Here is a 25,303-nt window from a genome sequence, read left to right on the forward strand (position 1 = left end):
GCAAACAACTCTCTTAAATTCATCAAAAGAAATGTTCAGACAACAAACAAAAAGGTCAAAGAGAAAGCCTATAACACCTATGTCCGACCACAACTCGAGTATTGCTCATCCATCTGGCACCCCTGGCAAAAGTCCCTCTCATACAAAGTCGAAAAAGTGCAAAGATCAGCTGCACGGTTTATCTTTGACGATTATAATTATACAAGCAGTGTAACCCAGATGATTAACACCCTAAACTAGCAAACTTTAGAACAACGGCGCATACAATCTTCTCTCATCTATTTTTACAAAATCCGAACGAATCATGTATGCGTCGACCATAACCATCTAACAGTAACTCCGACCAGAAACCTTAACTACCTAATTCCACAGTCCCGTACTCAATACCATATGAACTCCTTCTTCCCCCGTACAATTAGACTATGGAATGGCCTTCCTCAATATGTACAGTCCAGCCCCAGCCTCAACATATTTGCTGAGCGGCTGGCTACTGTACACCTGCAGTAACTTCCTTCACTATGTTTTTAACTTAGCACCTGTAGTAATTTTTATTCTTTGCACCTAATGAGTTTTCTCATTTTTTAACACTGCCCAGACAAGCGCCTTCCAGTCATAATCGCTTATGATTGTTGGAAGTAACATGTAGATGTAGATGTAGATTGCTACATTATTTCATTTCAATAAATTGTTAAAACATTTTATAACATTGTCTTGCCCTAATATATATCACTGTCAATTTGTAACATAATACTTGTATATCTCATTTTTTTCATGCAAATGTATAATTACCATCATAGAAATACAAAAGAATACAGTAGGTCTAATTTTGTGGCGCGTCTTTAATAAAAAACGGAAAGAATGATATTTATAATAGCAAAATTAAGTTAATTTAACGAAAAAGACGAAAAGCGTCTGCTGATAAAGATCTACGGATCACATGATCTAAAAATGGTAGACACATGTACATAGCCAGGTAAAAATGAAAGGAAAACTTAATTTAATTTAAATATTTTACAGACAAAAACACGATTTTTTTAAATTGTTTACTTACGTTTTATTATGTCATTTGAGCTAGCGATAACAATTTATACTTTTTTTCTGGTTTGAAAAGTCAGCACTGGTACTGATGATAAACCCGAACAGAAAATGAGGTTTTTTACCTGTAACTTTTTTATTTCTGCAATTTGTAATCAATGGTTGGTATCAAAATTAAGCTTAACATTTGCTGAAAACTTTACATAATTCAAATTTATATTTAGTTAGCAAACTCACACGAAGTGAGGCCCTGAAAGGGGTTAGTAAAATGGGGACTGTAAGCAGGTTGACTGTAGTCTAAATAATGAGACCTCGGGCAGACCGATTTTACATTTTGATATTTTACGTTGTCTACCTAAAGGCGAATATCGACAAGTCAAAATAATATAATGATATTCAACTCTCGAGTACAATTATTTGGACTAGGTTGACTGATGATAAATTCGAACACTTTGTCATTTACAAAATTTTCTTTGTAGTATTATATTGAAACTTTCCCCAAAAAGCTGCAACAGTCATTCCTGATCAAGTAATGAAAAGTGACCCAATGTCAGGCCTTCATGTGGCGACAGTGAGCATGCGCAAAAAACACCCTCTTCCCCAGTAATTTTGGCTAACTATTTTTTATACAGATAAATGTAAGTCATTTATTTGTACAGAATATTTACCAATTTTGTTTTTATTTACACCAGTAAACTATTAGATGGTGTATTCAGTTTTATAAATAACCGATTGCAATCAAAAATTTCCAAGGTGGTCGACTTTATCATCTGTCCGGGTTTATCATCAGTACCAGTAAAAATTCGAACAACATAACTAAATTACACTCTAAATTCATTTGGTAAATGTTCATATTTATCCATATTAATCCAAATTTTACATTCTATATGCACCTTAAGCTGTCAGGTATTTAAACCATTAGGCTAACCAACACAGTGAAAGTGAAATAGGCGTGTATATAAGAACTGTTTTTATGCACACAGGAGCCTATTCTTCATTTCCAGTGAATGTTTGTCAATTATCTATAAATGTTCTGATAATATACATTTATCATTGAAATTAAATAACATAAATAACATAAGCACTATTTAATTATGCATAATAGAGCAAGTGACACAGTTATTGACAGTTTAATCTAAATATAAATACACAAATTACGTTCTTTGTTTCCTTGTTGTAATATCTATCCTATTATGTAAAGCAGTTTCTGATTGGCCCTTTCGAAAGGTATTTCCTGGTTACTGTGATATGTCCTAGTTATGACGACCAGAAAATCGACCTCCCTTTTTGACATAGTTATCGACATCTGGATATAGTTATCGACAGCTATATATGACATTTGATTTTCTAGAAATTTTATGCAGTATTTTATAAATAAATATAGAAAAGTTCAACTTATTCACGTAAAACTGTTTACTTAATAGAAAAGATGTGCAGACATCACGCTAGCTAGCCTCTCCTTCAAATCACATGGTTACGACGACAACACATGCAAATTAATTGGCCACTAACTATTTAATTGATTCAATTAATGACACTGAAATAAATGTTATCGGATCGCCGAGAGTATTAAACAGAACTAATATCAGTGTAGAGTCTAAACAGTATTTTTCCATGAGTGAATCACGTCACATGTCTTGGATTGGAAAATTACCAATTATAATGTTTTCATTTCCTTGAAAACTTGTAACAGCAGATTTTCCTCCACGGGAGTCAAGAATGATGGTAGTCCAAGCTGTTTCGGCTCTTCTGGTACCCGGCCTGCCATTTTGCTTGTAAAGTTGTGCAGGGCACAGCATACAACTTGGCCGAAGCAAACACTGCAAAGCCATCCCTCAGTATATTGATGGCAGCACTCATTTTTGAGGGAGAATATTTCAACCTCTTGTTATGTTGAGATAACATTCAAATTCAGGGAAAAAATGGTTTGTAAACATCTAAATGATATATATCAACCATTTAGCTATACTCAATTTAAATAAGAAAAGAGGTTTGACGACTCAAATATTTATTTTGTAACATTTTTAAATATCATTACGGACCATGTCGATAACTGTAGACATCACTGAAATTCGGAGATAGTTATCGACACCCCCCAATTTGACACCCACAATAGGTGCATGTAATATTTAGTGGTATGCACCCTACAGATATACGTCATAAGGTCAAATTAACATAAATAACCCGCCAAAACTACAGCGAAAATTTCTAGAAGAAAGATTTAGGACACCGGTACTCTTACCGCGTGACGTAAGCACTTCTCTTGTTAGAAACAACAACAAACTGTGCCTGACAAAATTATCTCTGGTCAGTCAAAAATATGGCACACAGCTTTCAAAAACGAAGAAACGAACACATAGAATATTTTTCTGGTACATTGTGATATTATTGGGTTTCCATGACGTTATTTTTTACTTAAAAATCTAACAGTCAGGGGTGTAACTGTTATAAGTTATGTAACCTATTTCAGTTACTTTTTCAAGCATTTTATAACCTGTATTAGTTATAAAATATAGTCAACTCAGGTAAGTTATTCAAAAAAAGTCTTTTTGCTGTTCTCACAAAGTGACCTTTAAAGTGAAATTAGTAGCAAACTGTGGTTATTCAGATTCTCTTTTAGTCTGAGCATGACCTGATAAGCATAATAAGATATTAAGAGTTTTATAGCTTTAAAACGTTTGCGTAAAACTTTATCAGCCTTGCATATAAAATTTTACTGCATAGCTGGAAAGATAAAAGGTCAAGGATTCAGGAAATAATTGCATTAGTCTCATTCATAATGAGGAATTGGCACAGGAGGGCTTTGTAATATTTTATGATAACTGAAACAAGTTATGAAAGTTTAAGCAATGACTCAGATGGGTTATAAACTGCGATAACTTGAAACAGTTACACCCCTGACTGATTAAGATCAACAGAACTGTCGATAACTGCAGACTGTCGATAATACACGCACCTGCTCTAATATAAATTTTTTCAGCCTCTTTTGATGTCACATTGAAATTTTCCTTCATTTATGCCTCTATACCCATTTACAACTGGTATTTCAACTTGGGGCTAAGTGTAAGTGTTAACAGTGCTATAATTACACTACATATTATACAATTAAAGTTACAAAATTACCAGAAAGTTATTATGATTGCAGTCACTGATCTATGCTATGGCTTCATGACCCATTGAATCCGCAAGATGTTTGTTTTTTTTCCCATACTTAGGATCAGTTACATTTTTCTTCCTAAGATTAAGAACAAGTATACAGTTGTTCTGAGCAAAATTAAATTTAACTGCAAGTGGTCACAACCTTCCTAGTGTCATGATCCTACCATGTTACAAGATAACAGTAATTATTTTCCCCACAGAGCTGTCACAAGCTTCTGAGTTCTGAATTACACAAATCTGGAAAATGAAGTACTCCTAAGTATGTATTACATGACTCGCAGGTCCAAAGTTCTCTTTAATGCAACACTAAATTTTGCTGGTCTATAAAAAACTTGAAGAAAAACAAATGAAGATTTATTTCTGATGTCATGTAAAAACACTTAATAAGTTTGGTTTCTGAACTTTCCCAGTCAGTATTTGAAACTATTGACCTTTGGACCTCGGGCCGTAGATTTGAATATTGACAGGCACGCTATTCAGTAAGTGTATATTAATGCTAAAGGGTCACAGATCCACTGTGATAACAGTACTATAATTCCTGAATGGTTTAAGCTTTTCCATCACGATAATTATTTTCCCATTATATCCTGAGCTGATTGATTTAAAACTACTTCCAAATTTGCTCATTTAGTTATAACCTTATCCTGATTATTTGTAATCAAAACCTTCAGTATTGAATATTGCTGAAAATTTGAGACTAATCTTATTAGTATGAATTTTTGTTCAAGTACATAAATTGTGTTTGTATTTAAGCCTATTTGTAGTCGCCAGGGCGATTCCTCAAAAAGACTGTTAAAAATTGAAGTTGAAATATTGTGCAAGTTACAGAAGATTCTCAGTTTCCAGAAGCTTCCCTGGTTCTTTAGCATGCCAGATATTGATGTAAAGTACCCATACATGAGACTCTTATCTGAATATTAGTAATTTTTAGTTGGAGGAGTGGGGGCTCAAACTCTTGTTTCATAGTTAGACAATGTTACTACTGAACTACTTTGTGTGTCTAAAACTGTGTTTTGGAATTTCAGTCATTATTTGAATCCCCCCTGGACCACCAGTTAAAAGATGTGAAATACAGAGTTCTAGTAACATTACTACAAGATGGAGAGTGAATGGTTTGAGAGAGACTCGGATTATCTTCTTGTCGAAGGCCAGTGTACAGATGAACTTCAGTCTCCACTGAGGAGATCAACCAGGCTGAAGGTTTAAATTTTTGCCAATATTTCCAGCTTAAAGGGACATACCCTATATCTAGCAGATTATATTCTTGAAACATAAATAATGTATTCAGTGAACATATAATGATAAATAAATGAATGATTCCATCTTTGTGACCAGTGTAGATTATGATCAGACTGCATGGACCTGCACTGTTTGCTATTCAGTCAGTATCATTTTGTTAAGCACTCCTTTTAAATAATTTAAAACATTTGATAAGTCAAACTTGTCTGTAAAGACCACCCTTGGGATATTTTTCATTCAAACTTACACAAAAATAGTGTTTTCTTTGAATCCTAACAAAAAAATTGAGTAGCTACTCTTTTCTTTTAATAAAAACTGAGAGCATGTATGAATAGCAGTACCCTTAAACCAGAAGAAAAGTCTGCTGTAAATTGTTCCATGACTTTACTACTTTCTGAAAAGAATAAGGAAAAATGAAAGCAGCAATTAGACAAATTTATTTGTTTTTAGAAAGATGAAATTGATATCTTTGAAAACTATTCTGAAAATTTTAACATGGGATGGTAAAATTCAAAGTTTTCATGTGAACATAATTATCTCTTGCAATTGAATATATTTTCCTTTTTAAAATTTTAGTATAATTGTGTGTCTGTGTCGAACAAGCTTGTTGCATTTGGTTCTAACACAGGAGGCATCTACATTTTCTCCAGAACAGACCAGAAACTTCTGCAAATTGCTTTTGCTGACAAGGTAAGGTTCATAAAAACTTCATTATCTTGAATAAAATGTGTGGCCTATAGTATTCCTCATATTTTGAATATAAATTTGGCTTAATTATGTCTCCCACCACACAGTGGTGTGGGAGACATATTGATTTACTCCAGTCTGTGTGTGTGTGTGTCTGTCTGTCTGTCACAAAGTCGAACATTTCTCATCCGATCTTCACCAAACTTGAACAAAATGTGTTTGACCATAAGAACTCGGCCAAGTTCAATAACTAGCCAAATCCGCTCAGATGCTTTTGAATTATGGCCCTTGAATTACTGATTGGGTCCATTCATCAAAGCCATCGAGAGAAACTAGACATTTTTCAATGGGGTCCACTCATCAAAGCCATCGAGAGAAACTAGACATTTTTCAATGGGGTCCACTCATCAAAGCCATCGAGAGAAACTAGACATTTTTCAATGGGGTCCACTCATCAAAGCCATCGAGAGAAACTAGACATTTTTCAATGGGGTCCACTCATCAAAGCCTCATCAAAGCCATCGAGAGAAACTAGACATTTTTCAATGGGGTCCACTCATCAAAGCCATCGAGAGAAACTAGACATTTTTCAATGGGGCAGTTGTGGGAGACATGCGCTTTTCTCAAAAGCATCTCTAGTTTGATATAATTTTATCAGTAAGGGTGTTTTTAGCTCACCTGAGTGTCAAAAAATGAATACAAATAAGTTGGTTATGCCTTTAGAGCATCAGTAAGTTGATTTCTAACATCTGTGAACATGTTTAAAGCATAAAAAGTGCAGTTTTGTAACTTTTTGTTAAATTTTTTTTTTAAATTCTCAAGAACATACAAACATTTAGGGCCGGGCCAAAAATTTTGGGTCGGTCAGAAACAAACAACTTCCTTATGTCTTAGTAGCGATAATTACTTGAACTTGTTTATGCTGCAGGTAACTTCCAAAATATCAATTGCATACTTGGAATTTTAATTATTTTATATTTTACAGGAAACAAATAGTGTATCATTAGTGAAGATAAGTCCACATGAAAAATATGTTGCTTTTGTTAGGTAAGAATTGTATTATTTTTGCTACATGAGCAAACTATAAAGTCCTGTAAAGTTCCTTTTCCTTTGTATGTGTTACAAGGGTGTAACCAACCATAACAAACCTTCAGGGGCCTCCGTGGCCAAGTGGTTAAGGTCGCTGACTTCAAATCACTTGCCCCTCACTGATGTTGGTTCGAGCCTTACTCGGGGCATTGAATTCTTCATGTGAGGAAGCCATCCAGCTGGCTTACAAAGTCAGTAGTTCTACCCAGGTGCCAGCTTGTGATGAAATAATGAAGAGGGGCACCTGGGGTCTTCCTCCACAATCAAGGCTGGGAAGTCGCCATGTAGCCTATAATTGTGTTGGTGCGACGTTAAACCTAACAAAAACAAACATAACAAATGTTCATAGCATGACTTTTTCACTTACTAGGAGCTTCATTTATGGTATCGCTTACAAGCATATACTGACCATGAAAATATCTAAAGATGTCAGATACTGAAAACATGATCTAATGATTATTAAAAAAGTTCAAATGCATTTTTATGCCCCCGAAGGGAGGCATATAGTTTTTGAACCGTCTGTCGGTCTGTCAGTCTGTCCGCAATTTTCGTGTCCGGTCCATATCTTTGTCATCGATGGATGGATTTTCAAATAACTTGGCATGAATGTGTACCACAGTAAGATGACGTGTCACACGCAAGACCCAGGTCCGCAGCTCGAAGGTCAAGGTCACACTTAGACGTTAAAGGATAGTGCATTGATGGGCGTGTCCGGTCCATATCTTTGTCATCCATGGATGGATTTTCAAATAACTTGGCATGAATGTGTACCACAGTAAGACGACGTGTCATGCGCAAGACCCAGGTCCGAAGCTCAAAGGTCAAGGTCACACTTAGATGTTAAAAGATAGTGCATTGATGGGCGTGTCCGGTCCATATCTTTGTCATTCATGCATGGATTTTAAAATAACTATGCATGAATGTGTGGCACAGTAAGACGACGTGTCGCGCGCAAGACCCAGCTCCGTAGGTCAAAGGTCCTAAACTCTAACATCGGCCATAACTATTCATTCAAAGTGCAATCGGGGGCATGTGTCATCCTATGGAGACAGCTCTTGTTTTAAGCAGATATACAAAATTCAAGCTGGTTTCATTAGAATTATTTCAGATTTCAATCACTTTGCACTATATCTCTTAGAAACCCTGTGACAGCTCATTCAGTTACTGTGTGTAATTTCTCATATATTAAACTCCAGGGCATAAGTTTTGGTGTCTGTATTTTTCAGCTCAAATAATGTATATGTGTTAGACCTTAAATTGGAGTCCAGGTCAAAAGCAGAGACATTACGTTCGACCTCTGACCTTTCTGGTTGCTTGGTTACAAATCTTCTTTGGGATCAAACCAGTGCAAAACTCTATATAGGAGATGACCTCGGAAAAGTTTCCATGATGCCAGTATACTCAAACAAGGTCGGTTTTAGTTTATTGTAGTGTTGTAGCAAAAACTCTGTGAAATGGCTAGACTGTTGGATCATTAACTCTTAAGAAATGAATGGTCAGTAGAACAAGCCTTGGTAATACATAAACGTTGCTTAAAGTGAAATTATGTTGTACATCTATGATTCCCTTGAAGACTTGAATGTAATTGTTATAAAAAGTGCAAATAGTGTTTAATATCATTCATTACACATTCTTTCTGCTTGAGTCATTTATCTTTACATGTAAGGTTAGATCTTCTATTGACCTTCTAATGAAATTATACTGTATTGTATCAGACCACAATATTTATATTCATTAGATGGTCAACTTGCACATGTATTTAAGCTTATTTTTAGTTACCCATATGTGCCAGTCTTCTTATGTTAGTATTTTTTTGTTGAAAGATAGCGCAAGATTCATCAGGTTCTGCAATTCCAGAAGGTTCTCACATGTAAAGCACCCATACAGGATTCTCTTATCCAAATGTTAGTAATTATGTCTCCCACCACACAGTGGTGTGGGAGACATATTGATTTACTCCAGTCTGTGTGTCTGTCTGTCTGTCACAAAGCTTGTCCGCACTCTAAGTCGAACATTTCTCATCCGATCTTCACCAAACTTGAACAAAATGTGTTTGACCATAAGACCTCGCCCAGGCACTTTTGAATTATGGCCGTTGAATTACTGATTGGGTCAATTCATCAAAGCCATCGAGAGAAACTAGACATTTTTCAATGGGGTCCACTCATCAAAGCCATCGAGAGAAACTAGACATTTTTCAATGGGGCAGTTGTGGGAGACATGTGCTTTTCTCAAAAGCATCTTTAGTTTTTAGTTGGATTAGTAAGGATTCAAATTCAAGAGCCTAAATTTCATAGTTAGTGTTACCACTGGATCTGCTCTTGTGAGGTGGTCAAAGGGTCATCCATAGTGTTTTTATATTCATATAGCCAGATAAATTCTCTGCTTGATGAATTTGCTGACAAGTTATTGTGTGGCTTGGTTATAATATGAGCCGTGCCATGAGAAAACCAACATAGTAGCTTTGCGACCAGCATGGATGCAGACCAGCCTGCGCATCCGCGTAGTCTGGTCAGGATCCATGCTGTTCGCTTTCAAAGCCTATTGGAATTAGAGATACTGTTAATGAACAGCATGGATCCTGACCAGACTGCGTGGATGCGCAGTCTGGTCTGGATCCATGCTGGTCGCAAAGCCACTATGTTGGTTTTCTCATGGCACAGCTCAATTATATGCTTTAAAATTTGAAAATCCCTTGTTGCTGATTAGGTGTGTAGACTTATTAAACTCTATGTATTTTTGGCAGGCAAAAAACCTGTTCAGTATACCGTTGGAAGTGATAATGAAACTTGATTCAGCTATTGTACAGCTAGATAAAGCCGAAGATAAGATACTGGTGTCAACAGTAACCAGATGTTACCTATGTGATACCAACAAGTAAGTTCTTTCTCAACATGGACAAGTATCAACCTTGCTAAGAGCATTAATATCATTGATATTAAATTTTTTGGATTAATTCAACCACAAAATCAAAAAAATACTGTAAAAGCACATACCGGTAATCATTTGGGAATTTTAAATTCAACTTTGGGAAAAAAACATTTTTTGAATTGGGATTACCTCCTTTTACCGGAGGTAGATTTATAGGGGAAAAAAGCCCTGCTCTAGTCTCAAATAGCATCTTGGATAAGAAGTGAAAATATATAGTATCAGTAAATTAATTGCGAAATATTCGAACTTTAAAAGTAATTATCATGAATTTCTGTAATTTTTGGTGTAAAATTCTTGGAATAATTGTGTTAAAAATAATGCAAGTCGGTAATTCTGTTATCTTTCAGACAAAATTACTCACAGATTGGAAAGAAACTAAGGTAAAGTTTCAAATTTTCCCCTGTATAGGTTGCAGATAATGCGTTAACCTTAAGCCTGCTGGCAGCAAGTGATTCTGCCTTTGCGACCAGTGCAGACCAAGATCAGCCTGCACGGATGTGCAGGCTGATCATGGTCTGCACTGTTCGCTATTCAGTCAGTAAATTTTCAGTTAACATCCCTTTGAATAATAATTGGTACTGTCCAAATTGAATGATGGACCAGTCCATTTTAGAAATTTAGCAGGCTAAGGGTTAATGGCATCATATTTCCTGGCCTTTAATGGCATCATATTTCCTGGCCTTGATACAGTTTCAACTGATTTGTAAGAATGTAATTTTATAAGTGGCGAAGAATGTAATTTTACAAGTGGTGAAATTCAAAAAAAATGGCTGAGTTGACAGTGAGAGAGATAGAATGGGATTGGCTGAAAGACATTTATGTCCCAAGCGTTTATATTGTATATGTAAATGGTAAACAGCTCCTTTAACTGTTATAGCCTGTTTAGAAATCCTTAAAAACCTGAGTGTGCACATACTGAAAAGGATTGAAAGTAATTCTTACAGCAGTGGGTGCCTAGCAGTCTGGACAGAAAATGGTGAAATATTTGAGAAAGGAAGCATCTTGCACCAATGTACAATTCATTTCGAGAAATTCTACCATAAACTCATTGATCCATTTTCTTGTTTATATGTCAACCTATTGTTGGAGTTGTAGAAGAAGAGTTTTAAAATCAGTCTTAAAATTTAAATTTGCCATTCATTTAAATTTGGTCATTTTCAAAATTTTGCTCTGAAACCAACCAATCAAATGTTTTAGTTCTTGGACTGGTCTTCAAGTTAAGTGCAAAACTTGGAATCTAGAGTCAAGTTTAATTTACCAACATGATACACTTCAGTGAAGACATTGAAGAAATGTGACTTGTTTATATATAAGTTGATTAAATTAAGAAATAATAAGTTCCCAGACGTGGTTTATCGTAGAATAACACGAGTTTTGAGTTCTTATGTGTAAGAATATATCACGAAAGCCATAGGCCTGAGTGATATATTGTTTTGCATAAGAACGAAAAACTCGGGTTATTCTACGATAAATCACACTTGGGAACTTATTATTTCGATTCTAACACGACATACTAGTATCAACAGTGTTAGAAAAAATGGTAACTACTTTTTACGACCGCGCTACGCACCTGGATCGGTTGACGTCATTGCACGCGAGTGGTTTATTGCAGAATAACCCGAGATAGACTTTGTTCTACATGTATGTAGGTTATTTGCTGGTCGTGTTAGAATATACACTAATTTATACTTCTTCTTTTTGAACAGAGATGGCAACTTTGGTGCCTGTTTTCTGACTCAAGGTTCATCTGCACCTATGATCTACAGTGCTAGGCCAGGATCCAGGATATGGGAGGTATGTCAGTAAAAGAGAAAATGTAAAAGTTGAAATATTATAGTGGATTATCTGGAATATCTTAGAATATCAAGCATTAGCTGTGAGTGTAGGATTTAACCTTTACCCTGCTAAATTTCTAAAATGGACTGGTTCGTCATTCTATTTGGGCAGTACCATTTATCATTTGAAGGGGTATTCACTGAAAATTTACTGACTGAATAGTGAACAGTGTAGACCATGATCAGACTGCAGGGATGTGCAGGCTGATTTTTGTCTGCACTGGTCGCAAAGGCAGAATCACTTGTCGCCAGAGCAGGCTCAAGGTTAAACATATTTTGGATGAAATGCTTTTTTGGGGGGGAAAAAGTTATATTTAGGTAAGTATTGAATACGTGCGGAGAAAATATTAGCAAATTTTCAGCCTTCAAAAATAACTGATGGCATAGTTCAGATGCTTCAACTTTTAGTTACTGTACTGTAGTAAAATGGCTATTCTAATATGATCCGATTCATTTTCCTATTAAACAAAGAAGGCTGAAAACAGTGAATTATCATACAACAATTCACTGCTCTGATGTCACAATTATTATGTCATAGTGGTAAACGGCATAGTGGCGCGCAGGAAAAGAAACCAATTGAAAACGGGCAAATATTTAATGAATGCCGTCAAGGATGTACTTTTAAGTCCTTGGTAATGTGTTAGAATCGAAATAATATATCTCATTTAGTGATTTGCTCTTGAATAAAATCATTGTCGTTCAGATGCGTATTATTATATCACTCGGGCTGCGCCCTCGTGATATAACTCCTTCGCATCTGAACTCCAAACAATGATTTATTCAGCAACAAATCACTAAATGATATATATTATTTCTTAATTATCCGTTAAGGGAAATAACCTGTGCTTTCTAACCTGGAAATCAAAATGAGATTGACACTTCAATAAAATTTAGCTAAAAATTGTGTTCTAACAATAGTATTATACTTTATAATATCTATATTTCAGGTTGACTTTGAGGGAAATGTTTTAAACACACATCAGTTTAAGCAACTGTTGGCTGTACCACCCAGTCATGTTGTTAGTCTGGATCAGTAAGTGAAACTTTCTCTCACAATTCACCTTTAGCCTGCTGGCGTCAAGTGATTCTGCCTTTGTGACCAGTGCAGACAAAGACCAGCCTGCAAATACTACAACAAAAAATGTCTCAAACTTAAGCTATTGATTGGTTGTTCCAGTTTGAAAACTGACCAATGATGAGGCTGCATTTTGAGACTGGTCCCTGAGACCAGTTTTAATATTGTTTTAGTACCTTTTTCCACTTGTGAAATGTGAAATGATAAGTACTGTAAAATCATTAATATTCGTGGGGACTAATTTTTGTGGTTGAGTCAATCCGCAAAATTTAATCCTAATGGACAAGTAAAATTCCCATTCATTTTATGTTCAAAAGTTTAAATCCACGAATTCATATCCCCACAAAACGTTTTGACAAAACCATGAAATTGCATGCCCACAAAATGAAATGAGCCGTGCCATGGGAAAACCAACATAGTGGCTTTGCGACCAGCATGGATCCAGACCAGCCTGCGCATCCGCGCAGTCTGGTCAGGATCCATGCTGTTCGCTAATGGTTTCTCTAATTACAATAGTCTTTGAAAGCGAACAGCATGGATCCTGACCAGGCTGCGCGGATGCGCTGGCTGGTCTGGATCCATGCTGGTCGCAAAGCCACTATGTTGGTTTTCCCATGGCGCGGCTCAAATGATTTTACAGTAAACATTTCAGTGTGTATTTAGTGATCAATTGGGACTCGTGATCAAACAAAAGGCTGACATATGGATTTGTCAAACAGTTTTGCATTTCATATACTTCATGGAAACAAAAATTAGAGACCTAATGCAAGCTGTAGATTTGGACATTTGATCTGGTGGTTTTTGGTTTGTATCTATTGTGATGAGCAGAACGGCTTGCTGTCTATACAGTCAGGAAAGTAAGATGTGGTTTTGAAAATAAAATGTAGGCAAAAGTCATTGAAAGTAGTTTTGTAACAGTCAGTGCAAATTTGTTTTGCTGTGCCTATACAATGTTGATATGTTTGTAAAATGTATCAAGCAAATGCTATTCTGAAATCAATATGCTGTAAAAAGACAAGAAAATCTTTATTTTATATTTAATTATGCACATCTGAAACTTATATAACTTAGTGCACTTTCAGAAAATACAGGTCATCATCAGAAAATAGCACATGCAAAGCACAGTCAGTTGGATTTCCAAAATTGATCATACTCAGGTAAACCTTTCACGTTTATTTTAGTTCACTGGAGCACTTTACTGCAGCACAAAGTGCTTAGGGTGACCACAAGCTATTGAATTTTGTGATCATACACGATCCTTTCTCCCATCTTTCATCCACACTTCCTTTGAACAATATCTTCTATGAAACCATTTGGTGTGCAGTGACAAGAAATTAGCCTGAATGTTCCTTATTAGGTCCTCTTCCAAAGATATTCTGATACTTCAGCTTGGTTGCACCTAGTAGCCTCTAGAGCTAAAAATAAAAAGAATCTTCAAACATCTCCTAATACACATGTAGTCCCTTTTTGAAACAATAAAAAAGATATTTCTTCGGTGACCCTCTACCACGATAGTTCAGCTTTGTCACAAAAACATGGTTACCAGTGCTAAAAATAGAAATAACCTTCAGGTAGGTTGACTTTGTAATATTTTCACAGAAATGTTCCAAGGGTGGCCATATAATTGAATTTGTTAAAATCATCTTGTCAAAAAAGAAGCTGCTGGGGACAGGTCTAGTCTTCCCTTCATGACTCTTTGGAAAACTTTGAAAATCTTTCATCTGAATCTGCGGGCCAGTTTTCAAAGTTATATTTAGCAGTAATGATCCATGTGAGAACCATGCCATGGTCCACTACTTGCATTTACTTGCCTTACTGATGAGATAATCTTACCATGGGTGCTTGAAGCTCTATCAACGAAATATTATGTGCAGGTTCGATCTCTTGAAGTATATTAGGTGGGTGGGATATGGTAATGCATATATTTATTGAGAGATCTTCAAGTGCCTGTGATCTTATCATGGTCCATTACCGTAACTGTCATTCCACTCTTTTTTTTGCAAATAATATTTCAGTTATAATTCTGATTTAAGTAATTGTTTATTTTAAAATTGCATATGAAGTAACATTACAAATTATTTAAAACATTTTCTTTGGCTGAGATGAACATTTTATCACTGTTTCAGGATTTCTTTTTATTTCAGGAACAACTTCTTGTTAACCTGGACTGCTTCAAGTGTGTTTGTCCTTGACCCCATAAATGTCAAGGTTATTCTATGGACTAATCAGTTTTCAGGTATGTTTTTTTTTCTTTTTGATAGAATGAAATTGTTTGACCTTGTCAGAAAAGTCAATGGACAATTTGTAATAGTTTTATACTGCACACATAATCAGTTTTAATTCAACTTAGGGTATTAGTATGAGACTATGAGTGTAGGAGAAAAAAATTCGCCCCAGACAAAAACCCTTCTGCTTGGTTTGACCAAGTGGACAAAAATCCCATTCTGATTTTGTTAACTTAATACTTCATACTGGGACTCTTTTTCTAGGAAGGGAGTCCAGGACTCCTACTTTGAAAGTCCTAGTGAGAACCCTGTTAAGTGAAGGCTTTTAAATGTAAACAATTAAACAGAAATTAAAAGATAACAATTTTTAGAAGTAAATTTTCAGTTTTAACATTCAGTGAAATGAATATTTGGATATACATTGAATTAAGAGGAATGAAAAGAGGGATTCCGTCTGCCTTGGTCAAATTGAACTTTGGGATTTTGTCCATATTTCATTTATAATATGGATTATTTAAGAAATAATGTATAGAAAAACCGTGTTTTAACGTTATTAATACACGGAAAGAGGTTGTTCTTCCGCGGAATAATTTCATAAGGGTGTAGCTCTTGTGAATTATTCTGGCAATGTATTACCGATTTTAAGTGTATTAATTTAGGTATAACATGATTTTGCTATACATTATTTTGATTCTAATATGCCCTTTCTCTGAAACAGTAGATAAAATATAGTAGCGCTCTTTCTTTGTTGCAACAAAAACATTGACGTCATCACACATAAACGTGACGTCATTTTAGCGTAAGCGTATTTTTACAGAAACAGGCATATTAGAATATTTGTGAAAGAATGAATGTAATGATTGATCAATACAATTTCAGTTTAATAAGCAGTATATTTTTCTTGTCATTTCTTTCTCATTGTCCTCTTTTTATAACATAGACTTTCGCCTGAACTGGCAAAACTTTGCTGAGAAAGAAAATCAGTGTTGTAGGTTGTAGTTCCTTGACTTAGGGGTTATTGAAAACATATACAGTATTTTCTTAATCACTCTTGAGACTAGATTTTATACATGCAATACAAAGAACTATTTATGTACCATGTTCATTATTTCATGTTGCTTACATAATTGTATGTTTTCAGGAATACAGGACATATGTTGCCTCGACAAAGAGATCTATATTTTCTTTGAATCAATGAAGTTACAGAGCATATCTTTCCAATCTGTTACTACCGTAATTCCCCTGTTTATTAGGTCAAATGATATAGAATCTGCGGCACTTTTGTGCATCAACCATAGGAACGTTTTTCTCCTCAAACATGTTCGGAAAAAAATAGGCCTGAATGAGTTAAACAGTATATATGATAAGCTTGTGTCTGGGAATATGGGAGTATTAGCTGATCAAATTCACGAAGTGATAGTAAATGTTGAGAACAAGATTTCCGATGAGTCTGAAAATGAGACCTCGGGCTCGGGACGAAGTAGATCAGGTAGCGCAATAAGTGGAACAAGTGTTGGAGGTGTGCTTAGTGGTGGATCAAACAGTGCAATAACTGGGAACAGCAGTGCAATAATTGAGAAAAATGAAATTGAAATGGTTACATGTGATGTAGATCCTAAAAATCCTGAAATAGAAAGTGATATTAACCAGAATTTAAACAAAAACCATAAAGATGTAATAAGTAAAGATGATATCAGTTCAGATAGACCAAGTTTAGAGGACAAGACAGTGAGACCTGACATTAGTTGCACAAGTAATGTCCAGAAGCAGTCTAAATTTGGAAATGAGATTGCTGAGGATGTAAACAAAGTAGAAGCTGTTGAATATAATAATACAGCTGTTGAAGATGTTGAAAATATCTCGGTTGATGACATTGATGGGAAGTTAGAAGGAGAACAAGAAATTATTGATGAAAGTGTTGAAAGTGATAAAAGAACAGAAATAAATGGAGACAGCTTTGAAGAACATATGGAAAAAGAAGGAAATGGACTAACAGGTAATGTAGAACTTGGAAAAGAGTATGAAGAACAAGCCAAAACTGAAAATGGAGAAGCCAAGTTGAAGGACAGTTTAAATGGTAGAAAAGAAGATTTCAATGAGAAATTTGTTGACACTAATACAGTGAATGGTATAAAGCAGTCATTAGATATAAAAGAAAACTTAGCTGAACTTGTACCAGAGAATGATAATGGGACTGCGAAATCTGATCTTTGCACTGACCATGGGTATAATACTTCAAATCTACATGTATCAGATGTGAAAGGGACAGTAAGTCCTGTTGCCTTGGCAACAAATGATGCTGACGATGATTTACACATGGAAGTTGAAGATGATGTTGGATTCTTGCCAGTTGTAGGCCAGGGAGCTAGAAGATTGTCTCTAACAAGTTTGTCAAGTGTTGACAGTGCTGAGGTTTACTTAGATCAACCATTTCCTAATGGTGAGTGATTAATGTCTGGCTGTAAGTAGATTAAGAATTTCTACAGTTTGATCCACATTTTCCATTACAAAGGTTCATTGATTTCTCCTTAAATTTAACCCTTACCCTGCTAAATTTCTATAATGAACTTGTCCATCTTTCAATTTGGACAGTACCATTAACTGTTAAAAGGGTTGCTTACCAAAAAGAAACTGATTGAATAGCAAACAGTGCAGATCTTGATCAGACTGCATGGATGTGCAGGCTGATCATGATCTGCACTGGTCGCAAAGGCAGAGTCAATGGTGTGCAGCATAATAAGGTTTAATACTACATCATTCATATTATACATCATTCTAAACAACTGAAATGGAGGATAGGAGCTTTTTATATCTTCAAAATATTCTGTTTTAGAAGTTAGCAAATACTGATCATCCCTTTTACTTGATCTTGTGAGCTAATATTAACCCTTATCATGCTGGACGTGATTGAATCTGCCTTTGCGACCAGTGTAGATCATGATCAGCCTGCACATCCATGCAGTCTGATCATGATCTGCACTGTTCGCCATTCAGTCAGTATATTTTTGGTAAGCACCCCTTTTAACAGTTAATGGTACTGTCCAAATTGAAAGATGGACAAGTTCACTATAGAAATTTAGTAGTGTTAGGGTTAAAAGTGTGGAAGCTGCGTAAATCTTGTATATTAAAGTGTCCATACAGCGACCTACTCTGAGTACCAACTAGATCATCTTCTTTAATTTTTTTAAAAGCATTTTTCTTAACTTCTATTTATTTACTTTCACTGTCTTAGCAAAATCTGTTTTAGCTCCATAATAATTATGCTTTAAGAAGAAAAGGGGAATAATTATAAAGAAATTTTATAGCCTCAGAATTATCTCCAATCTGGATACAGACTAATGGGGACCATGCCTGAACTTTTAAGATGGGGTACTGTAAAAGCACATATTTTCGCTGGGTCAAAATTTCGCGAATTTGAAATTTTGAGTATGTTTGTGAGGTTTAATGTTCGCGAAATTGTAAAAATGGAATCATACTAGAATTTGAATTATACTAATGGTGGATAATTATGCCAGGATTAATTTTTGCAAGATGTAGTTTATGTACTGTATTTACAGAGTTTGATGAAGTCTCAGACAAGATTGCTATTCCTATGAAGAGAAAATCTAGCAAGAAAAAGAACCGCCGAAAATCCACTGCTTTTGAAACCAGGGATACTAAGGCTGAAGGTTTGTCCTTAGATGTAATTCCCCGATAGTATTGTTGTGTCTAAGGTCATCATTACGGTGTATTATTTAAAATGAATATGACTTCACACTTGATTTTTATACGCCGAAAAGAACGTATTATGTTGTGACGCTGGTGTCCGTCCGTCTGTCAGTCCGACCGTTAGCAATTTTTAGCATGTCCACTTTTTAACTGTTGAACCTCTTGAAGGATTTCGAAGAAACTTGACAGAAATGTTCACCACATCAAGATGACATGCAGAGCGCATGTTTTGGATGGCTCACTTCAAGGTCAAGGTCACACTTAAGGGTCAAAGGTCATTTGACTTTGTTTCGTGTCTGCTCTGTAAGTCTTGAACTTCTTGAAGGATTTTAAAGAAACTTAGCACAAATGTTCACCACATCGAGACTCTGTGCAGAGTACATGTTTTGGACAGCTTGCATCAAGGTCAAGGTCACACTTAGTGCTCTTGTTTTTCTATGAATGAAAGAAACTAAATGAAAGAAAGAAATCTGCATATAGAATGTGTATTTTGCTGCCATATGAGGACTTTGTTTTGAGTAGAAACCAGTCACAGTTCTAAGCAATTTTCTCATGGTCACACGTATAACTGGAATCCACCTAAAAACCAAAATACACTAGAATACACTTGCCATACCCGGAATACATTCTGCATTTCTTTAATAAATTGTATTTTTGTAGGGTTTATGACTGAATTTAATCATATAAAACATGAATAATTAATATATATATATAAGGAATATAAAATGTGTTCGCACAAAACAGTTTTATACGAGATTTTCCAGAACCAGAAAAATACATCTGTATAACTACAGACTTTTTGCAAGCCAGTTTAGTGGCTGTCTCACTTTAACTTGGCTAGAATAAGGCTTAAACAAAATGATGCTTTGGCAAGAATTTGAAGTCATCAACAGACTAGCTATGCAGGGCCTCCAGCTGTGTAAATTGTTCTGTTTGTTTATTTACAGTGCGGATGACAAGATCACAGAGCCTTGGAACCCCAGATAACAGAGGTAAAAAGAAACAAAACGACCATCATTCAGGCTTTATAACTTCTAGTTTAAGTAAACCAAACTCAGTTTTACTGGGACATTGTACAAAGGGGTACATAGGATTGACATAAGAAATTTCAAAAGTAAACATGAAAAGTAACTAGAGTTACCAAACCTCACATAGTTATTAGTACATGTTCACATGTAGTATAATCTCCTTGACCCATTATAAGCAGAATTTTTCCCCTTGTTTTGTTTGCAAAAAAAGAGAGAAGAAAATGCTTGTAATTCAAAAAGTATTTCAGCTAGAATCACCAAACCTCACATAATGATTAATTAGTACATTGCCTTCACTAACATACTCTATTATTCCCCTTGACCAAGTAAAAAATAGAGTTTCCACTCTTGATTTTGTAGAAGATAGGAACCAACAAACTGTCGCACAATCCATTTGTACATAATTTTTATGTATTTGGAAATTAAATATCTTTCAAATATAGTCCTCTCATTCACAAAACAACTTATTTGGTGGGGGATATAAATTCCCTGAATGTGCTTTTGTTATGTTTGTGATTTATCTATTATAATAAATGAATCACACTTGGTGGATAAGGCACAATGAGACATATAAAATATTGCTAGTGGTCAAAGTGGGTATTTTAAAAATGTTATGTCCTGATATGTACAGAAACCATGAAATTTGTGTTATAATTTACATATATTGTTATCTATGTACAGAAAGGGCTGTGTCACCGCAGGGATCTGTTCACAGTGTTAAAGAGGAAGATTCTATTTCTGTATACTCAAACGATTCCGTGATCGAGGAAGGAAACACAGGATCTGCAAAGGACATGCCTGACGGCATTAATACGAATAAGGTAAGTGTATTTCCAGGTGTCTAGATCTTGACCTTGACCTGGGTCTATATGGCAGTTCTCATGTGATTTCAAAGCTGGTGGTATGAAATACCACAGGTGTTTGAAGCTTTATCAACTAAATATATATACCTGTAATATCGTATGCAGGATCTCTTGAAGAGTATATTAGGTGGATGGGATATGATAATGCATATATATCTGTTGATAGAGCTTCAAACGCTTGTGGTTATACCTTCATATTTGTGTAATGAACTACCTGTCCAGCCCATATGCAGACAGTTTTTGCACCACATTTAAGACCACTTGCAGATACAGTCTGAAATTGGTACTCGCTTATCTTTAAATTCCAGTTGCCTCAACTAAAGACTGGTGACCACTCTGATTCCGTTGAGAACAATTGATTCTCTTTTTATTTTAGTAAATATGTTATTGACTCAGTGACTCACAGTGTGCAGTTACTTTTGTTAAATTCCCAATTTGTACTTTATCAAGTTGAACCACTAATGAGAACATTCTACCAGTTTCAGTAATTCCACAAGTGTAAAAAGTTTGTGATTGTTTCATGCTGGAAGGATGATGCTTACCCTTTTGTCATTGAATTATTTGATATTTTTCCATCTTGGAATATTTCATTCTGTAAGAAGAAAAAAACAACATTAACTATGCCTTCTTGTCTTATATTCAGTGTGCTGAATCTATAAGTATTGGTTCACCTTTGTCTGTGAGTGGAGATTTTGGCCAGAGTGAAGAGTTCAGCAAGAGTGCAGATTACCTCCAGAATGGAGAGTTTTCTCCAGGGGAGGCTACTCTATCTCGTTCCTGGGAGAAGAATAAACAGTCGCCGTCTGCTCCTAAAACAGCCTTACTACAGCTTAAAAACAAGTAGGTGTCTTTGTGAAAGTATATTTTTCATTACACTATTCTAGCATTAGTTAAGAGATCAACAACATATATGCAAGAAACTTAAGCTTTTTTAGTGTGGATATATTACAACTATACATTTGAGCTTGAATATTTTCAATATCTTTATTTCTACAACTTTGGTGTAAAATTTATGTCTGTCATTGAGAAATATCACTTTGGGCACTGAATTCTTTATGTGAAGAAGCCATCAAGCTGGCTTATGGAAGGTCGTGTGTTCTACCCAGGTGCCCATCCTTGATGAAATAATGCCCAAAGGGGCACCTGGGGTCTTCCTCCGCCATGAAAAACTGGAATTTGGCCTATGACCTATAACTGTGTCAGTGTAACCCAACAAAAGAAGGTCATTGTAAAATAACATGAGAAGTGATTTAAAAAAAATCATTTATCACTGTTAATAGTAGAATTTTGGTGAAAACACAATGTACATTTTTGATGATGCATAGAAAGCCTAGTATTTAAATTAAAATGCCTTGCATATACAATGTAATCAAATAATTCATTGTAAACACAGTGAGCTTGAAGTACGAAATGAGCTGCAGTTCTCAAAACTAACCCTTTCTTGTAATTAGTAGCATGGTCGAATCAGTTCTTGGTACATATAGACTCCATCTCGATTTCTGCTTCAAAAATCAGAAGTTGTATAAATCTACATATTTGACCCTTATTTCTGTTAACATTCAAATATGTTACAAATGAACATCATGTCATGTCTTGTCATTATTACAAACACATTTAAACTGTTATGATTGTATATGAACTAAAAGATTTGACAAAAACAAAATTATTATCTGTCAACATTATGCGTCTTTTTCAGAATGCAGACAAAGGTCACGTCCAGCACCAAGAATCTGATAAGAAATATCAAAGAGAAAAATCTACTAACTAAAGCTAAAGAGTTTGCAGAAAATTTGTCACAGGTACCTGAAACTGTTTATAATTTCCAAATGTTTCTGAATTAAGTCAAACATAGATTTATAAAATTGAAATTGACCTTATCAGTGATTACTTTATGATCATTTAAATTGACATGGCTTGTTTTTTATCTGTCTTTGAACAGGTGCATTCACATGTATATTTTTAGCTCGCCTAAGCACCTCAGAATCTGCAGACCCCTTTCAGTTGATAAAAATGTTGCTCAGATGAATCTTTAACATCAGTGTTTTAGCTGTAAAATGAGCCACGCCATGAGAAAACCAACATAGTGCATTTGCGACCAGCATTGATCCAGACCAGCCTGCGCATCCGTACAGTCTGGTCAGGATCCGTGCTGTTCACTTTCAAGACCTATTGCAATTAAAGAAACCGTTAGCGGACAGCATGGATCCTGACCGGACTGCACTATGTTGGTTTTCTCATGGTGCGGCTCAAATGAAGGTGATCATGTAGGATCATCATTGTCCTCTTGTTTATTTATTACAGAATGTTTATTTACACAAGTAGACTGGTGTCTGGCTATATTAAGCATAAAACACTCAGATACCCTAATATGGCAAAAATGTGGCTGAAAATTAAAATTGTTTTGTTGTCTTGTATTATTCTGAAAAATGTAGTCCATTTCTTGTTTGAAGAAAATTACCCTTTACTGAGGATTTTTTCTCCTATTAATTCTATGTATTGTTGAATTCAGTATTTACTTTAAAAATAATACATCCCGAACAGTGATTTGTCGTTGAATATCATTGTAAAGAGTTCAGATGCCAAGGAATTAATACTATGCATCTGAACAACAATGATTTTATCCAAGAGAAAATCACTGTTTGAGATATATTTTTTTCAATTCTTACACAAAATCAAGGATTATTATGTACATCCTTGATGACTTCCACCAAATATTTGCATGTCTTATTTGGTATTCTTTTCTAGTGCGCTGATATGATGTTTGACGCTTTGAGGTAATAATTGTGACATTGCATAATAACACACGTACAGTTTTCAGTCTTTTTTGTTTAATAGGAAAACAAATAGGTTGTGTTAGAATGTCTGGTAAAGAATAGAATACAATAAATTATGTTCATGCTAATACAGTTCTAGTACTCTCTTCTACATCAACAGGGATCTGAAGTTTATCTGCATTCAGGAGAAGGTCAGTTTCATGAAATTCCAGATGTTCTGATGACATATCCAAACTTTGGACAGCACTTAAAAGAAACAAATAAACAGATTTCTCTACAAACCGAAGATGTTGATGTTGTTGATGGTTTAGATAAAGCCATAGTTGACTGTGCAGAGCTTGAAAAAATTACTTTGAAAACCAAAGAAAAAATGCTGGATATTGAAATTTTAACAAATCCAGACACAGTCTACACAGTATTATCGGACTGGGTCTCAGTCTTAAACAAAACTTTTCAAGAGTTTCATTTGAAGAAATACTGTGATATAGAGAATGACAAAAGTGAAAATAATGAGTTGTCAGAGTCTTTAAAAGTGAATGAGACTGCTTCTCATGTTATTGACTGTGATATGGTTTTGAAAACTCAAAATTGTGAAGCAGTCGAAAAAAATGATCCCAAAGAATCAGATGAGACCAGTCAGGTTAATGTAGACTGTGACTTGGTAGGGAATAAGTGTCAGACTGATAAACATAGAATTGTAAGAAATTCTGAATCTGTGATTAAAATACTCAGTGACAGGGATTTTTGTTACCTAACAGACCCTCTTTGTATTTCTTCAGATCTCTTCCAAGATGTTTGTGAACTTACTCAAGCTTGTTTTGATATTGGTTGCCATGGTGACATTTTAAAATTTATTGAATTTAGATTCTGTGAAAAGAACTTTCCAGAAAATAATCATGATTTACCTGATGCTGAAAAGGTTGTTACTGATGTTAGTGATACTGATGTTGTTATAAAAGCTGATAAAGACTACACTGAAAATTTGGAAACTGCCACTTCCAGTGAAAAGAAATGTGCCACTGATAATGGGAGAGATTGTGATAAAAGCTTTCCTTGTGACGATGAAGAACATTCGGATAAAAACAAACTTAAAGAGGATCTTGATGAAAGTGAAATTGGAACTGAGGCATCAAATTTGCCAGAAGTTAAGCATAATAGTCTTGGTGATGAAGAAGTTGAAATAGAAAATCTGGCTATAGATAGTAGGACTGCACTAACAGGTGGCAAATCAAATGCAGAAAAATTGCAATTACCTAATGAGCAGAGTTGTGAAACTAACAGTGCTAATGGAACTGACAAACATTTCGGGACTGATTTTAATGAAGCTGCCAAACAAAAGGAAAACGGTATAACTGGTTTAGCTAATGATGATGAAATACAGGATAAAGCGATGGCATTTTTCGTGAGGTGCTATTTTCCCTATCTAACTGTATTTAGAGTTAGAGAGGAGACATTGAAAGGAAAATGCTGTTATAATGTATGGAGTGCCTTAGTGACTTGTATGGAAGGTAATAATATAATTGTTTTATAAAAAATTGATTTTCTCCAGAATTCTTTTTTCCGATTGGTATCATAATGCTTCAGATTGATTCCATATTCTGTAATGTATTTGGACTTTAAAAAAAGTTGATAATAGCAAGTTTGTGTTAACAGTT

General features: G+C 35.1%; 1 protein-coding gene across 1 annotated transcript in view; it reads left to right on the forward strand.

Annotated features, from left to right (window-relative positions):
- The first annotated feature begins 926 nt into the window (after positions 1-926).
- LOC123535954 (uncharacterized) overlaps positions 927-25,303 on the forward strand; it is a 42,380-nt gene continuing 18,003 nt past the window's right edge. Inside the window, exons 1-18 of the mRNA XM_053529050.1 lie at positions 927-973; positions 5,220-5,394; positions 6,010-6,123; positions 7,106-7,167; positions 8,436-8,619; positions 9,956-10,086; positions 10,488-10,520; positions 11,847-11,934; positions 12,923-13,008; positions 14,133-14,207; positions 15,195-15,286; positions 16,417-17,715; positions 18,833-18,943; positions 19,931-19,975; positions 20,693-20,832; positions 21,518-21,714; positions 22,571-22,673; positions 23,809-25,156. Of these exons, the coding sequence (XP_053385025.1) occupies positions 5,293-5,394; positions 6,010-6,123; positions 7,106-7,167; positions 8,436-8,619; positions 9,956-10,086; positions 10,488-10,520; positions 11,847-11,934; positions 12,923-13,008; positions 14,133-14,207; positions 15,195-15,286; positions 16,417-17,715; positions 18,833-18,943; positions 19,931-19,975; positions 20,693-20,832; positions 21,518-21,714; positions 22,571-22,673; positions 23,809-25,156 (4,210 nt within the window). The 5' untranslated portion in view covers positions 927-973; positions 5,220-5,292. The remainder of the gene's footprint in view (positions 974-5,219; positions 5,395-6,009; positions 6,124-7,105; positions 7,168-8,435; positions 8,620-9,955; positions 10,087-10,487; positions 10,521-11,846; positions 11,935-12,922; positions 13,009-14,132; positions 14,208-15,194; positions 15,287-16,416; positions 17,716-18,832; positions 18,944-19,930; positions 19,976-20,692; positions 20,833-21,517; positions 21,715-22,570; positions 22,674-23,808; positions 25,157-25,303) is intronic.

Source organism: Mercenaria mercenaria, chromosome 17 (assembly GCF_021730395.1).
Source record: "Mercenaria mercenaria strain notata chromosome 17, MADL_Memer_1, whole genome shotgun sequence".
NCBI classification, from domain to species: Eukaryota; Metazoa; Mollusca; class Bivalvia; order Venerida; family Veneridae; genus Mercenaria; species Mercenaria mercenaria.